Consider the following 17,974-nt stretch of genomic DNA (forward strand, 5'->3'; position numbering starts at 1 on the left):
TTTCTCAAATTATTGAAATGGCACTTGATTTTCAATTAGAATAAATGCCCTCCTTTCTCAAGGGAAAAAAATAGTCTTCTTTTCTAATCAATCTTGTTTGATCTAAGGATACTGTCGCTTTTTAGGTTTTATTCTGAAAAAAAAATAAAAAATCAACAAAACAAAACAAAACCTACAAACCCACTATCATCTGCAACCGAAATTTAAAAGAATCATTTATAAATGAAAAACTGAAATTCACTGTTTAAAAAAAAATAAATCCTAAGAGCTAAAAATTTCCATCATGTTAATGTCTTTCTGAAGGTTAATTTTCAGGGAAACTGCAACAATTACAAGAATAGGCAAACCAATATTTTTTCAGTAGAAAGTAACATGGCAAGTATATTCCTGATAGCACTAGTGGCCACAAAAACCTAAGCAAAAGACTAGAAATGGTCACAGCTGTTAATCCATTCTAAAGACTGGAATAGGAACTGGGTGAATGAGGAAGAAGTTGGCCTGGGACGGGTGGGGGGAGGGGGGGTGGGGGGGTGGGGAGGAACACAGCTCCATCCTTTGGTTTAAATGCAAATTACTCGTCTCCAGTCCCTCCTCTCCCTCCATAAAATCTATGTGCTTAGACCACCTTCAGGCCCTTGCATGTGGGTATGCATACCTGTGGAGAGACAGAGAGAAGAATTTTGTTTGCATATGATGGATTTGTTGCTTCATAACTTGGATAAACTGTAACATGCACAGGAAAATAAAAAGAAAAACTAAAACTAAACAAAATATAATTTTTAAAAACACAAACATTAAAATTCACTTATATTTCTACCTCTTAGTTCTATGACTCTGCCTACTTTTTTTTCCCTGCCATATGGTATTATTGAGGTATGCAATAATTTATCTACATTGCCTGTAAATTTTAAAATATTTAATTGATATTTTCACTGCACTGAGAAAAATTATCTGCAAACCCCAGCGAATGTTGATTATTTCCATCATCTGTTAAGCTTTGTGTCCTCGTCCTCTTTCTCTCTGATCTTTCAGTTCATGATGCCTTGTTTTTTTCTTTCACTGTGACTTTCATTAATCAATCCGAGTGCGTTTACTAGCTAGTTACGATGTTTAATCCATTCCTTTATGCCCCTTGCTTGCTTTCATACAGACATCTTACTGAGGTATGCATTCATTTGAGAAAAAAATGATAGACAGGTTTTAAAAAAGGAGATTCAATCAATACCAGAAGGTGTTTTTTCTATTTTTTTTATTTTTTATTATTTTTATTAGAAAGTCTAAACTGTTGCCAAGGAGAAAAGACAAAATAAATAATTAGAGGGGAAAAAAAAAAGGAAAAAAAAAAGCAGGTAAGGAGGAAATGCAAAGCATTTTCCCCATAATCTGTCAATTCCACTGTTACTGAAATTTCGTATTTCATATGTACCTGAGAGGATAGATAGGCTATATGTTGATTGTTCATTTTTCTTTCCTTTTTTCTTTTCTTTCCTTTTTTCTTTTCTTTTCTTTTCTTTTCTTTTCTTTTCTTTTCTTTTCTTTTCTTTTCTTTTCTTTTCTTTTCTTTTCTTTTCTTTTCTTTTCTTTTCTTTTCTTTTCTTTTCTTTTCTTTTCTTTTCTTTTCTTTTCTTTTCTTTTCACTTTGTTTTTCTCTTTGCTTTTCCTTACTTTGCTTTTCATTATTTTGTGAAAACTATTCAAATAAACAAGATGTATAGTAACAGAAGGGTTTGTTAATAATGTATTAAATATTGAGGCTACCTTTATTGGAGAACACTGGAGTGCTTTACTGAGCCCAGTGCCAGTCTTGCAATTCAGGAGACAAATAATCCCACTAAACTCGATGAGATCATTATTTGCATGATTAAATATCATAACATTAAGCTGCACATAAATGTTACTGCTGTGGGTAGAGAGGGGGAAGAAGGAGAGGAGTGTGACATAAACTTTCAGGTGACAGAAGAGGGATGAATTCTGCCTGATTTCATCCTTCAAAAGCCTTCTAGTGACAGTATTATTTTTAAATGGCTTTTAGTGATTTTGTGACACTGCCAAGTCATTTAGCTCTATTAAAAAAAAAAAAAAATTCAATAGCAACAGAGACAGAATAATGTGCAGTACTAATCAAGGTCCAACTGAGCCCTCTCAGGACTCACAGGGCTCAGGAAGGATGTGTGAAATTCCCTTGTTTTAACCCCAGCTCATCCACCTGGTAGTGGCAACAAGGGCTTTAGCAGACCCATACCTCTCTTGCATCCTTCCTTGACACTCTGCAGGTCCCAGGACATTGCTGCTGCAGGTCTCTACATTCAGAAAGCTCTTGTGCCCTCTTGATAGTCTTGCACAAAGACATCCAGTATTTCTGAGGCTGAGATTCAGAAATATACACAAGAAATGCACACAGAGGCTGTTACCTAAATGCACTGCACTACTTTGCCATCACCACTGAGGAGGGAGTAGGCTTGCTAAACCCACAGATGGCACAGAGTTAGGGTGGACTGCTGGCATGGAGGAGGGCAGGTTTAGTATTCAACGCAATCTAAGCAAATTGGGAATACAGGCTGGAAAAAGTAAATGAACTTTAGTAAAGTTAAATGCAAGGTACTTCACGTAGGCAGTTATGCACATATGGAGCAAGTAACACCTGCCCAGGCCTTGAGGACAGCAAAGAAGCTTCAGTAAGTCATCAGTTGTGGATAAGCCTGTGATTGGAAGAAAGCAGACATCTCACATGGCGTATAAATAGAAGTGCAGCTCATAAACCATTGTAATTTTTCCAGTGCGGAACTTAGTTGAGTTGTGGGCATCTCAGACTGGAACAAAGAAAACCAAATAATTAAACAAGTGTACAGAAAACAGAACGAACTAAAAAGAATCATCAGAGACCTAGAAATATGGCCTGTGAGGGAAAAAAATATGTCAGAAATGTGGTTGTTTAGCCTAAGAAAAGAGGGAAGAGGTGGAAGAGGCATTCATTAAATATGCCTAGACTGCTGCCAGGATAATCTGTTCTGCCTGTCCATGGTGGACAAGACGGGAAGTGATGCGCTTAGTGAGTGCTGCAAAGAATATTCAGGTTAGATATTATGAAAATGATAAGGATGGAGAAGCATAGAAATAGACTGCCTGGGGAGATACAGAGCCTTCGCTGCAGAAACAATGGTAAGGGTAGAGCTCAGTCTGCTACGGGGCCCAAGGACCCTTCCAGCACTGTGATTCAGTGATTATAGCAATATTATACAACTGAGAGCTGATTCATCTTATTTCTTTGGAATGGATGTCTCTGTAAGCTGTGTTACATATTTGTCTCCTCTTCCTTTGATTTTTCATGATTTGTGTTGAGCAATCAGAATGAGCAAGATGGTTGTTGCTGTGCTCTGGGGTAATACCATTAATAATTACAATTTCTTTTACCATGTTATGACTTCCCCACTTACAGGAACATTTTCATCTTTAAGTAGTGCTGCTTTCCCTGGGATTTATCTAGGAGTAAGGATGTGTGTCTCTGTTTTTATTGCAAAACTAGTATTAACCCTTTCCAAGTTAGCAGCATGCCAGAGGGTCATGCTGACCCACAGGAAAGACCTATCCCTGTTCACAAAAGCACCACTTGTTCCTTATCTGGGCTCTCTAGAACAAGAATTTCCTCTGCTTATATCTGTACAAAACTGCCTCACACATGGGACGCAGACTTGGCTGGAGTCCTCAGATCCATTGTAGTGCAAGTACAGAAACAATCAGTTAAATCCTTCCTAAATCTCCGTGCCTTCCTTAAGATAATAATAAAAGGTGAGCTACATGATGACAGTCGGAGGGCTGCTCGTGGAGGATCAGGCACACTGGAAGAGGAGCACCACATGGCATGGTCACGCACTCGGGCTCCCAGCAGAAGCCAGGGCTACAAGCTGGGTAACACGGCTCCTGTCCCAGGCAGGGTGAGAAATCAGACACTTAAATGGGATCTGCACTACCCATACCACCCAGAATAAAACAATTTAATTTCACCATGCTGTACTTGAAGCTGCTGACAGCTAGTCGCTTAAAAAATAAAAATAAAATATGTGGAGGGAGTGAAATTCAGGTCTCACTTCTTAAGTGTTACTCTGAACTTCCAGGCACTGCCTCTGTCCACACAAACCCTCACTGCTGACAGAAGGCAGCTACCCATTTATCTCAAAGAATTCAGCAGAAATCATTATTGTCTTTTGAAATAAAAAGAAAACTCCTCTCCTGGATTTGCAGTAGTCTAAGGTGTCGATTTTTTTCTGTTTCAGCTGCTCCTACTGGTAGTGTTTCTGCTCCAAAAACTGCATTTCCCCCAGGGCAGGCTTCAGCCACTTTAATAAGATTTATTCTGGGAACAGAAAAGGTGGAAGAGGTAAAGACTGATACCTCCTACTGCACTTCTCCAGGCTGTGCACAAAGCATTCGGGTTTGCTGGCACCAGCAGAGCCAACACGCAGAGGAACAGGAACAATTTCACCTGGCAACATGGGGGGGTGAGGAGTGCCTCTAACTGCAGCCTGTGTGCATGGGACAGTTTTTATTCTTCATTCAATATTTTTAACGTAAATGCTGAGGATGGGAGCCATGATACACACACTCGGTTGACCCGGGGTGGTTACTGCCACAGTCCTGGCAGGGATAGCACCTTTGTCGGAGGTGCTGAGCTCACCCAGACAGAGGTGAAGATGGTTCCCAAGGCTCCCCCACCCTGGGCAAGAGCAGTAATTCCCAGACAGGGCCTGAGCCTGCTCCCACTCGGCTGCCAGGGCAGAGGGATGCCCAGCTTCAGCACCAGCCCTTACTGACAGACGAACAAATCCTCTAGGCACTGCGGGACGGAGCAGGGCACCTCCGAGAAGTGCGATTTAAACAAACCTCAGCCACAAGCGGAGGGCTTGCTGAGCACCCATCCTACCCTGGGGTCCCCCAGGTCCTCCTCCCGCACCCCGCACCCCGCACCCCCGTCACTCCCCCTCCCGGAGCCGCGGCTGCGGCTGCTTTAACCGGGCGGGTTGCGGGGGGGGGATGCGGGCAGCCCCGCCGATGTCGTGGGCATCAGCTGACCGAGCCGGGCTCTGCCTCCTCCCGGGCCGCCCTCCCGCAGCACCACTCCGGCGGCGGCGGCGGTGGCCGCCGGTCCCCGCGGCTCCCGGGGCAGCAGCACCGGCCGCCGGCTGCCCGCCGCAGCGCGCCCTGCCGAGCCTGCCCCTCGTCCCTTTCTCCTCCTCCTCCTCCTCCTCCCTGCAGCCGGGGGAAGCCCCGGAGACGAAGCCCTCCTTGCTTTGAGCCGCCGAGAAGTTGGGATGCTCCCAGCGCTCTTCGCAGGGCTCTGAGTTTAGGGCGGGATTTTCATTCCTCGCTCTTTAGCTTTTTTAGTTTTCTCTCTTTTTATTTTTTTTTTAATTTTCCCCTCTATTTTTCCCCCTCTTTTTCTTCCCACTTTTTTTTCTCCCTCTTTTTTTTTTTTTTTTCCCCATTTTTTTTTTCCTCGTTACCAAGCAAACCGAGCCTCTGCGATGGATGGCAGCCCCGAAACCCCCCCGGGCAGAGGCTTCCCCCTTTGAGCCGGGGCTGCGAGCCCGGCAGGGCATGCCCCGCCGCCGGGGGGATGCGGGCGGGCAGCCCCCGGCCGGCGGCTCCGACGCCGTGACCGAGGATGCCCGCGACCCCGCCGCCTCTGCCCCCCTGCCCGCACTCGCAGGGTTCCCTCTGACCGCAGCCGCGGGGATTACAGCGTCTCCCGGGGACCAGACCTCGGAGAGGAACCCCGGCATTCCCCAAAAGCGGAGCTGCCCGCTGTGAACGGCTCTCGGCAAGGCGGCTCCCCATCGCCCCTCCGCGCCTCCAGCCTCGGGATGGGGCCGAGGATCGCCCGCCGGGCAGCGGGGCTGCTCCCGTAGATGCTCCTCTCCTCCCTCCTCCTCTCCGGACCCTCGGCTCGGCTCTCTCCCTGCTCGCCGCCCCCGGGGGGGCTCGCACCCAACCCGCCGGGGCTCCGGGGCTGCTCCGCAGCCGGGCTCCGCGGGATGCGGCTCCGCGGGGAGCCGCGGGAGCGGGCGAGGGGCGAGGGCCGCAAGCGCTGAGCCGGACCCCAACGCAGAGCAGCACCTCCGCCAGCCCAGCAGCCGGCCCCGGAGACCTGCCTATAAATGTGATCCCCCCACCACCACCCTTTCCATCCCCTCCCTCCTCTCCCGCGGCTCCATCCCTCTCCCCCCGGTCCCCCCCCTCCGTGTCCCCCCCTCCTTCTTTCCAACCCCCACCCCCCGCCGGTGCTCTGCCCCCCGCCAGTCACCGCCATGGAGCTCTCGGAGGTGCGGTGCCTGAGCGACAGCGATGAACTTTACACCATCAACAGGACCCCCCCCGGCAGCAGCAGACCCCAGCGCCTGCTGTGGCAGACGGCCGTGCGCCACATCACCGAGCAGCGCTTCATCCAGGAGCACAGCAGCAGCAGCGGCGGCAGCAGCAGCGGTGGGGGCAAGGGCTTCAGCTCCGAGGAGACCTGCTGCCCCAACCACCACCCTCACCCTCACCACCACCACCACCACCACCATCACCTCCGGCGACAGTCGGCCGGCCGGAGTTTGGGCGGCGAGCGCCACAACAACGGAGGCACCAAAGTCTTCCCGGAGCGCACGAGCAGCAGCGGGGACCTGGGCTTCCTGCCCCTGGACTGTGCCCCCAGTAACTCCGATTTCTTCCTCAACTGGGGCTACACCTACCGCGGGGTGATCTTCCCCACGCTCCGCAACTCCTTCAAGTCCAGGGACTTGGAGCGCCTTTATCAGCGCTACTTCCTGGGCCAGCGGCGCAAATCCGAGGTGGTCATGAACATCCTGGATGTGCTGACCAAGCTGACCCTGCTGTTCCTCCACCTGACTCTGGCCTCTGCTCCCATGGACCCCATTAAGGGCATTCTCTTGGGCTTCTTCACTGGCATCGAGGTGGTGATCTGTGCCTTAGTGGTGGTCAGGAAGGACACAACATCATACACCTACCTGCAGTACAGCGGTGTGGTCACCTGGGTGGCCATGGCCACACAGATCCTGGCGGCTGGCCTGGGCTGTGGCCTCCTTGGGGATGGCATTGGCTATGTGCTCTTCACGCTTTTTGCAACCTACAGCATGCTCCCGCTGCCACTCACCTGGGCCATCCTGGCCGGGCTGGTCACCTCCGTCCTGCAGCTCGTCATGCAGCTGGTTATCCCCAGGTTGGCCGTGACTTCCCTCAACCAGGTACTGCGGTGAGGAATGGGTGGGAACTTTCCTCTTTCCCCATCAACCTGGGTGAGAGGAGGTGTGGGGAGTCCCAAGAGATCCTTTCCCCTTTACTGAGGTACTCAGAGGCTCACTACCTAGGGGGGAGTCCATAGGCAAAGGGCAACTTTCTCTCCCTCCCTCTTGCTCCCCCACTGCCTATCACTCCCTTGCCCTGTGAGAGAAGCAGGGGATTGAGTTTTCACCTCAAGCTGGGGAGGGGGATGTTTCCTAGTCACCCTGTTCCCTCTGCTTATGCATTCACTTCACTGTTGTCCCTTGGAAGAGCTTTTTGGGACAAGTCAGGAGGATGGGACATTTGTCATTTCCCTCCCTTACTTCCAGCAGTGGTGCATAGGATGAGATAGGAAAGATAACTCTGTCTTGTCCAAGCTCTCTCACTGCTAATTTCTCATTTACGTGATCATGCCTTTTAACTCTGGATCTGCTGGGATGACTTTCATGTGTGAGCACAGCTTGATCTGGGCTATGGGAAAGGAGCAGGGCACATTGCCCTTTTGCAAGGAGAGCAAAGCAATACTCCAACCAAATCAGGGGAAAGGTCCCCTTGGAGGTTGGGTGTGAGCTCCTGGGTTGTCTTTGGAGGGCACTGACAAACCTGTTTTGCTGTTGGTGATGGGACAAATGTTGTGCTGCATCCTTAGAAGTGATGTATAGTACAGGTAACCAGTTATACTGGGGACTGGTGGTGCAGTGCAAACAGTTGAGAGGCACTGGGCAAGATAAGTCCTGTTAAAATTGGGACTGACCTGACTTTACACTCACCTGGCTTCTTCCATAGGAAAGCTAGGACACAGTGAACCCCTGCAAAGCAAGAAAACGCTGTCTTTCTAGGGCAACTTAATCCTGGGGATTCTTGCTGCTCCCCTTCCCCCCACCTCTTCCCAGACTGTCACAGCTCTGTGCTACCAATATTTCACAGCAGATTATCATCTCCATTTGGCTAGCTCCAGGGAATCGGTGAGGAGGGGGTGGAGGTACTGGCAGATAAACCCCAAGGGAGGGAGGGTGCAGAGGAATGTGCTGCTGGTGGCATATTGTTTACATGACTGCCGGGATGCGCAGCTGGGTGGTGGCTGATCTTTCACCTGTAAGTGCTGCTGATGATGGCATATGGGACACATCTACATCCCTCAGCCCCTGGCACTTCTGTAACCCCTGTCTGTGCCTTTCCTCCACACACGTGAGCTGTGGGGCTGCCTGACCTCACTTCCCAGTGGCCAGGCTCACCCTGTTTTGGGGGAAGCTGACCCAATGTGCTGTGCCTTGATGAGCTCTGTGGATGTAAAGCAATTAGACTGGGCAGAGTTGTTGTTGCTCGGCTCTTGGTAACGTGCTGATGAATGAACTGCAGCTGTGTGCCGTGTCCCACTCTCATGCACTGCCGGTGCTATTAGTGCTGGGTCAAAAGCTGTGTGAGTTATGCTCATTTCTTAATGCACTTCCACGTCCTATCCCGGAGCTGTGAGTAAAGGACTGCTGTCTCATTATGCGCAGGTATCACGGCTGTTTAGCTGGTCCTCCCACCCCCACACTCATTTCCCACAGACATCCCTAACAAAGACATTTCCTGGGAGAGATACTAATATCTTCATTTCGCAGCCCAGTACCTTTCCAGCTGTGTGAACGAACCGCCTTTGAGCGGTGCACAAAGAGAGATTGCCAGCCAGATGATTGTCTTCATGAACTCCGTATACAAATCTCCTTAACAGGATCTGCGGGGATTGCCACACTTCACTGTCCATTTACACCAGCCCCCCCCCCCCCCCCCCCTCCCCCGGAGTCCAATTATCTCCCCCTAATTACGCTCCTCTTTCGGCCCTTTGCCTTCACCCCGCTATGGGAGAGGCCGGATCCTTCCTCACCCCGCGGCGTTTAGTGCAAGGGGCACAAAACCCCCGGCAGGAGATGAGCGGGAGGAGATGAGATGCGCGGGAGATGCGCGGGAGATGCGCGGGAGATGCGCGGCGCCCCCCGGGCGCTGTCCGCCAGCGCGGTGCTGAAGCGGCCCGGGGGCTCCCTCCAGCGGCCCGGTGGGAGCCTGCCTGCCGGCTTTCAAGAGTTGGCGGTTGAGGGCTCGCACTGCTGATGAAGGGTAGTATGTAACCAGAGGTGAATGCAGACCGTGTCATCAGGGTTATATATACAGCAAGTATTTGGGACAATGCACATTGCTTGATCTCACAGGCAAAGTACTTTTATCACAAGGCTTATTTTCCCAAGAAAAATATTGCATCTTCCCTTCTGAGAAGCCTTACAAGTCCAAATAACCCATGTGATTAGGTAGCAATACCTGTGACCATCTTTCTGTGCCTCGGGAGTTGGTTACGCTAAACTAGATCTGGGAATTAAAGTGTGCAGTTTGAAAGAAAAAACAGGGGGTAGAATTCAGATCATGAGTCTAAATAACGGGTTTCCCACTGATTTTGATGAGCCCAGGATTTCATGCAGAGAAAACATTGAACTCAATTCTGAACACAAAGAATTGTATATCCTGGAGTCAGCTTGTTACTGCACCCACTAGTATGCAAGGGGACAGTTGTCCAGATCCTCTTCTCAGCCACACAGGTATAAATCTGTTATAAATCTCCCTAAACTGATAAAATTGCAACAGTTTATACAAGAGGAAAAGCAAGTACTTTGACCTGTTTTCCCTTAATCTCTTAATTAGTTTTAGGTCTCATTGATAAATACATTCAGAAGCAGTTTAAATCATTTGTAATGCTGAACACAAGCACACAGTACTGCCTCATTCAGCTTTTTGCTGAATTCAACAAAATATTCATTTTTATGAATGCTCACAGTCCACCATTTTCTCTTGCAGTAACACTTAAGAGATTATCTGATGTTTTCCTCCCTTACATCACCAAAATTAATCTGAACTAACATCCTAGGTAAAAATGGAGGAGAAAAAACACCTCATAACTACATTTTTTGTTGTTGTTGTTTAAGAAAAGAGCAAACATAGAATCACTGGTTCCTACTTTGCTAACTGCTCAGTGTTTCTGGGGAGATGCGAACAGCCTGAAACCCAGCTGACCCCAGCCCAAAATGTTGAGCAATGTGCTGCTGCTCAACCTGGGAAGAGACAGGAAAAAAGGTCCTGACATCATGATTTAGGTAAAGGAAATGCTGATACTGACTTAAGTATTAATTCTCTCAGGAATCAAATGAGAAATACAAGATCTTACTGATAAACAAGTGCATTGATTTTTGTGCCTTATCAGATACTTTGATGGGGGTCATATTTACTTCTGACATTCTGCCACAGGAACATTTCATTTGTATTACATTCATTCTAACTTTTTTTCTTGGTGATAATGTGATATAAGAACCAAAATTTCTAAGACCATATATGTGTTCCAGGCATATGGGGAAGAATAAACAACTCAAAGCTCCTTAGTGTTATATAACGTAGAGAGATGATAATATAGACATGGGTTTTGACAAGCTCAGAATTATGTAAGCATACACTGGATTTTAAGCCTCTGCCCATGCATCCCTCATTCATATGAGTGAATTCCTTTGGAGTCAGTAAGCTTACTCCTTTAAGTCATCTGCATAATGGATATCTTGAAGGATCAAGTTTGAAATTATGCATATTAAATCAAACTTTAAAAATATATATAGAAATAACCTTAAAGTAGGTAATACCAAGACAGGGGAAACTCATTCTTCTCCCTTGGATAGCATCTGTCTTTCTAAGTCTATACAGTTCTGTGAATTAGCGCAGTGATTTTTGCATCATTTTTTCCCCAAAAACTCAGTCTCAGGGTTGCTTATTATTAAAAGAGGAAAAGGAAGAATTCATGAAGCCACAAAGAGTCCTATAGTGACAAATCTGTATAATTATACAATGGCAAATGACAGCTTTTTAAATGCATATATCAGCTATATGATTTCTAAAATCTGATCATAGATATCAGCATATGAGTAAGTATCGAGCACACTCATTTCTTCAAAATTTCTGCCAAATGCTTGTGGAATATCTTTTAAAACTGTAATGTATATTTTAAAGTTGGCTACCATCTGAGAATCAGAATCTAATCTCACTACCTTTATCCCTATAGTTGCTTTCATACCATTATTTACAATTCATTTTTTCTGCCATAGTCAGCTGTGGGTGATTTATAACCTGATTCTATGATTTTAGACTGGATTATATGATCTAGTTTCCTTTTATATCCTGTAACATCACCTGACCAGTATCAGTGGGTCACAGCATAATTAGATTAGAATTGGATACACTTTTCTCTGAAGCAGCTGCATCATTGTTGTGCTAAGTAGGGCAAATGCATTAGTTATATTTACAATTTGATGATTAATTACCTTCAGAGAGTTCCTCCAAAATGGAGGAACTCAGGCAGAAACATGAATGAAGCTTGCTTTTATCGGTAAATTTTAGTTTACAAAGTAGTCAGTGCACTTGTTCTCAATGAAAGTTACTTTGCTGGATTTGACAGATTTGACTTTTGTGCCATCAGAACACCTCTGGGTTGTTTTTATATTTTTGTTTATTGTTTTCTTACAGTTTCTCATGGTCCAGAAAGAGGCATAAGCTCTAAACCAGCAGCATCTAATACAAAATAATTGCACACTGGAGTAGTGCAGTTACAGCTGACACTTAACAACAGATCATGCTAGAATGATTCTTATTAGTCTGTACAGAAACTGAAGGGGACACACATCTCCATTCCACCCTCTTACTGCACCTTTCAATCCTGTCAATGATGTGACCTGTGCAGAAAATAGAAGGGGCAAAATGAGAACCATTTAATGGATTATTCTCTTTCCAAAGGACAGAGAAATTGAGGAATGGTAGGATTTCTTCCTCCAATTTCCTTATTTCAGGAACATCTGGCTAAGCATAAGAAAAGCTAGATTATTTTATGTAGAAAGTGAATTTTAGTAAACAGAAAGAAATTAGGCTTTTGAAATTATGTTTAAGGTAATGGAAATTCCAAACATGAAAACCCTTACTCAGCTGGTGCCTAGTACCCCACCCCTGCAGGCAGCTTGCTAACATCCCATTTCTTTAAGCACAGTGTTCTCGCACTTGTCCACAGTTTTGTTTCTGAGCATCTGGTGAAGTGCCTCAACCACTTAGTGTTAAAGTCACCTTTCAGCCAAGCCAGAATCCGAACACTGTTCCAGTGGAAACACATTTCATGACTGTAAGTGTCTTCCTTATGTTTTAGAGATAGATAAGAAGGGGCTTTTGCTCTCCTTCCATGTAACAAATGCGGTTCCAGGGATGTGGCAGGCCAAGGTTTAAATCTCTGTTACTCCAGTGGGGATTGGAATCCACTACTCCTTACCTCAGAGAGTTTCCAAAGAAAACCTTTACCCACTCCATGGAAAGCTGTTCTTCTAGGAAGATAAAAGTTTAAGATTCGGTGTGCCAAAATAAATAAATAAATAAATAAATAAATAAATAAATAAATAAATAAAATCTTGAATCTGTAGCCAACTGATTAAGAAATTCATCTTTGCTGATGTCCTTGCTGAACATTTTAGTGTTTTATATAATGCTATTAAATCTTTCCCTCAAGCACAAGTCCCAACCAACAGACTCTACGCTGTGGTTCCCTCTCTCTGACCTGATGAATCTTTCCCAGAGAATTTCTCTGCTTTCTTTTTTGCTGCTCCTCCAGCTCCCCAAATCCAAGCTGAGCCTACAGGGAAGGCAGTCCTTAGGCAGGCAGGAAATATTGAATGACGGTGAGCCTCCAGTCATTGAGCTGTTGTTATACAGATTTATAGATGTTTTAAAAGACAGTGGTAGGCCCAGTTCAGTGTTCAAACAAAGAGATAGAGACAGTATCCTTGGTGGTGAGGAGTGGGGAAGGGGACGTGGCGCTGAAAATCCCAAGTGTAGGGGAAAAACCTCATAGTGAAACTCAAAATCATAAGGAAAGAATAGCTTTAAGACATACTCCCTGTCTTTCATAGTTCCCTCCTAGCTACTTCTCCTGTTGCTCACCGTGCTGGCTATTTTATACTCAATCTCAGCCATAGGTTATCATGTGTCGTATAAGGACCCATTAGAGGATGGTGGCACTCAACATACATTTCTGTCTTAAACTCTTGCAATCATGTGTTTGCAAATTACGTGCACGACGTCCCTTATTGTGGCTTCTGGGGTGTTTTTTGTTGTTGTTGTTGTTGTTAATTTGTTTAATCTCTAACCTCTCTTTCAGAGAAAAACTCTGTTTTATTTGCTCTGTTCTTGGTGCAGTGCAGCTTGTACCCATCCCCAGCGCAGCAAAGATTGTAGAGTTGCAATCTGGACCAAGAAGGGAGATGAATGCAAATCACTGTTATTGGTGCAGTGAATTTTGAGCATTCTGTTGCTAGCCTTGCTCATTCAAACCAGGGATAAAAGAAACCTGGCTGGCCAAAAGGGATCAGTCACAGAAAGTACTGAGTTCTTGCACAGCATTTCTTGGTACTAAGGATCTTACTAAGAAACCTTACTGGAACCTGACTGACACAGAAACTCTCAACACCTTGATTTAGGGACTTGATTTAAAGCCCACAGAGTGTAATGAAAGGAATCCCACAGACGTTAGGAGCTTTAGGTAAACAAAGAAGATAATTTCTCAGAACCCTGTTTAGGGAAAACATTGCTCTGAATCTGCATTTCTTCTGGAGGAGAGCACAAACGTGGACATCCAGGTCCTCCAGGAATATCTTGGAGTGAGCTCTGTCACTCTTATCTCTCCAAACACCCAAGTCTGCAGGCAGAGATATAAGTGTGGTACTACATAATCTAGAACAAAAATTATCAGGAAATGTACATAGGGTGAACTGCAAAGCCAAGCAGTCATTGGCTGACAGAGTAATATTTCCTCATGCAAGTTTGGCTTATAAGCAACTATTTTAAGAAGTGCTGCTACTTCATTTACCAGCTTCTGCTGCTGCAAGGTTTCACGCCGTTAGCCTTAGAAGAGAGAGGAAGGCTGCCAAGTTCATTAATTAACCAGTGCTGCAGTCTGAGAAATGGCTGGAGCATATTATCATAAAAACATAAAGTAAAATGAACTCAATTTTTTTTCACTACCCCAACAAATAATTGTGTATCTCCTGAATAGTCTGATGCTGGTGTTATCATTTTGTAAGATGGTCTTAGCTGTAATCTAAGGAACAATTGTCCCTGGTATAAATGAAAGAATATTTGAATGAGTTGAGTTATTCAATTCTTCTACCTATTCAGTTTTGGTTTTCAAATTTGACTTGATCATTACTGTTTTGGATTTTTTTTTTTTAATATCTTTGCCTCTTCTGCTCACCTTAGGTCTACCACGGTAGAAACTTCATCAATAAATCCAGAGGTATCATCATGATGCAAATAAGAAATAATAATAACCAGGAAAATCAGTCAGCACAGAAGAACTATGTGATATTATATTAGGCACCAAGTAAGGAGTAAGGATCTTAGTTAAAGAAATAAATTAGATCTTATGGCAGTTACTTAAGTAACTGAACAAGGTCTAGATATACACATTCTTTTATTGTGTGATTCTCTGTCATACATTAAAGTATCTCTAACGTTTATTAGTATTAATATTTTCCCTGTGCATACTAGATAGGGTTATAATTGATGTGGAAATCATCCCACACATGTTCAGAGCAGTTCTAATTTAATGTGCCAGACATGCATATTTTTTTAAAGGAAGGAGTTGTACGCATCACAGATTTCAGCTAGGGACTGGGAGTGAGGATCATTCCCATTTCATCACTAAATTTATCAATGGCCTGTGCTGACCCACACACATCACTTTATGTTTCTGTGCTTCAGTTGATTTGAAAATTTGCCTTTCTCAGTTGCTAAAATATGTGACTAATACATTCAATTGCTTTGAGATTTTTGTGCAAAACATGCCCATCACCTTCCATGATGTAAAAAGAAGACTACTGACTTGTCAGCCACGCATATTTTGTTAAAAAACGAATGTGCTGAAAGTAGTGGTAATAGTTTCATTATAACTCAGCTTTTTTTAAAAAAAGCCTGGTTCTGTATAATTCTCTTCTACCTCAGCCAGATCATAAATGACTCCGTGATCTCTTTACATTAGTCCATACAGTAAAAGCCATACAGTTTATACAGGTCTGTGTATGGGTTACAGAGTAAGCCTTCTCCTCAGATGTCCTTCTCATGACCCCATGCCTCTTGCTTTCACAACCAAACAGTGAAGCAGTTTCAGTGATTGGAATGGAGTACATTCCCACCTGGATTAATTTGCTGCCTTAATAGAGATCTTTCCTAACATGGATCCATAGATTCAAACTCCCTCACATGGAACTGAAGGAAAACAAGAGATCAAATCGTGATCCTTGGGCAAATGTTGTCAGCTCTTGGGCCGGAAGCAATTCCTCCTTCCTGGGTGCTGTGTGAAATTGGCTGGAGTTTCTAGGTCTCTGGATGAGCTCTTTGCTGCCCAAAAATAATTAGCCAAAGTTAGGACACATTTCAGAATTCAGTCAATCCTTCTCTCCTAAGGCTGTAGCTATACTAACCCTATCTATCTATCCTAATCTGTCTAATACAAAACCGATAATACCCCATATTTAAAGTTCTAAAGTTTCCAACCACTTCATAGATTTGCATATATTCATATTAGATAGATACAAATACCCAGCAAAGGCAATGATGTGGAATTTCATGATTTATTCTTTTTTGTTGTTTTTGTTTTGTAACTTGCTTTCTGGTTCAGTAATTACATTTGCAAGTCAAAATAATATTTACTATGTTCCTAAACTTTGTGTATATTTAAAGGGAGTTTATAGGTGTAATTTAAAAATGGAAAATACACACGTCATTAATTAAGAGATGTTTGTCATAATTACTATCATTAAAAACTCAAACTATAATCTAGAAATCAGACTGTCTTCTTCTGGCTTATATGGATTCAGCAGTTGCAGATTTACAAAGAACTTTCAAATTCCCTAGTCATAACATAGAATCCTTTAACGTATAGTGAAAATCCAAAGAATCTCAAAAAAAAAAAAAAGTAAAATAAAATGCTAGAGCATCCTACAATTAAGGAAAGGAAAGATCATAAATCATAAAGACATACATACAAAAATTCTCACAGACCTTATAGGAACTTTGTGGTCTACAAAATCTGGAATGATAGACAGTCATAGCAATTATTCACTGGATAGTCATCTGGCATATAGCCTATTTTTCATATGTGATCTAGGGGCCTAAAAGTACAGGGTGGTAGTCAGTGGGATTTTTGACCTTCTGTAAGCTAAGGGGCTCCTTAAATCCTTAAGAGAAATGGACATACTGGAGTGAGTCCAGAGAAAGACAACTGGTGAAGGGACTAGAAAGCAAGACATATGAGGAGTGGCTGATGGAACTGGGGTTGTTTAGTGTGGAGCAAAAAAAAAGGCTGAGGGAAGAACTCATCACTGTCTACAACTACTTGAAAGGAGATTGTAGTGAGGTGGTTTTTGGTCTCTTTTCTCAAGTGACAAGTGATAGAACATGAGGAAACGATCTGAGATTGCACTAAGGGAGATTTAGAATATTGAGCAGAATTTCCTCATGGAGAGCATGTTTAAACGTTGGAACAGGCTGCCCAGGGAGGTGATGGAGTCACAATCCCTGGAGGTATTTAAGAGACATGTGGATGTGGTGCTTAGGGACATGGCTTAGATGATGGATGCTAGTGTTTGGTAGGTGATGGCTGGACTTGATGATCTTAAGGGACTTTTTCAACCTAAATGATCCTCTCATTCTAAGATGATTAAAAGACTGGAACTTCTGACCAATGAGGTGAGACTGAGAGAGTTGGGACTGTTCATTCTGGACTAAACACACAGCTAGGGCAGGGCATGGTTCCTGTGCTCACAGTACGAGACCTTGTTTAGCATACATGCCATGCCTTCTGCATCCACTTCAGTCCATTGCAGCCTCAAATCCTGCACTGAGACATAGCTGCAGGCTTGTATCATGTCATCACGTGGCATGGTACATCACATCTTCATGGAATACGGTCTATGGGCTTATCACCATCCCCACCCGGTGATATCATGCAGCCCTGGAGCACAAGCTTCTAGCAAACATCAGGCACATGTACAATTAGTGAATCTTTCAGGGAATGATTCTGTCTTCACCCACTAGATCCCTGTGGTATGAGTAACATTGCAGGTGGAAAAGTTTGAAGAACATCAGTAAATACATGTCGTTTCTATCCATCGATAAAAAGAGCTTCTTCACCAGTGACAACCATTCCTTTTCCCTCACTGGTTGAATTGTTACATAAGTGTTAGGAGGCATAAGAGATGCCTAGCTGTGAACTGTGGTTTCACTGCAGCTTCCTCAGCAACCTTAGCTACCAAAGTAAGCTGGAGGCAGGTTTACCCTTAGGCGGTCAGGACCATATTTGAGCAATTGACACTATCCTTCTTTTAAAAAGACAGTAACTAGCCTTCTCCCAGCAAAGCACTGATGATCTTTAAACATATTGATTTCAGAGTAGAGGATTACTCTAGAGAATTGAAAGTTGAAGGGAAGTTGTGACAGCCTTCAAGTATAAGAAGCAGCTACAGAAAGGAAGAAAATAATTGTTCTTAGTTTCACCTATAGCTAACAAGAGAGATGATGGTCTTAAGTTACTAAAAAGAATATTTGCATTAGATGGTAGGAGAAACTTTGCAACAACAAAGATATGTAGGTA

General features: G+C 44.4%; 1 protein-coding gene across 2 annotated transcripts in view; it reads left to right on the plus strand.

The window, feature by feature from the left end:
• The first annotated feature begins 5,111 nt into the window (after nt 1-5,111).
• Nucleotides 5,112-17,974, plus strand: part of ADCY8 (adenylate cyclase 8) — a 128,345-nt gene continuing 115,482 nt past the window's right edge. For both annotated transcript variants that reach the window (XM_083824196.1, XM_083824197.1), the window contains exon 1: nt 5,112-7,241. In XM_083824196.1, the coding sequence (XP_083680322.1) occupies nt 6,303-7,241 (939 nt within the window). In that variant the 5' untranslated portion in view covers nt 5,112-6,302. The remainder of the gene's footprint in view (nt 7,242-17,974) is intronic.

Source organism: Anser anser, assembly GCF_964211835.1.
Source record: "Anser anser genome assembly, chromosome: 2".
NCBI classification, from domain to species: Eukaryota; Metazoa; Chordata; class Aves; order Anseriformes; family Anatidae; genus Anser; species Anser anser.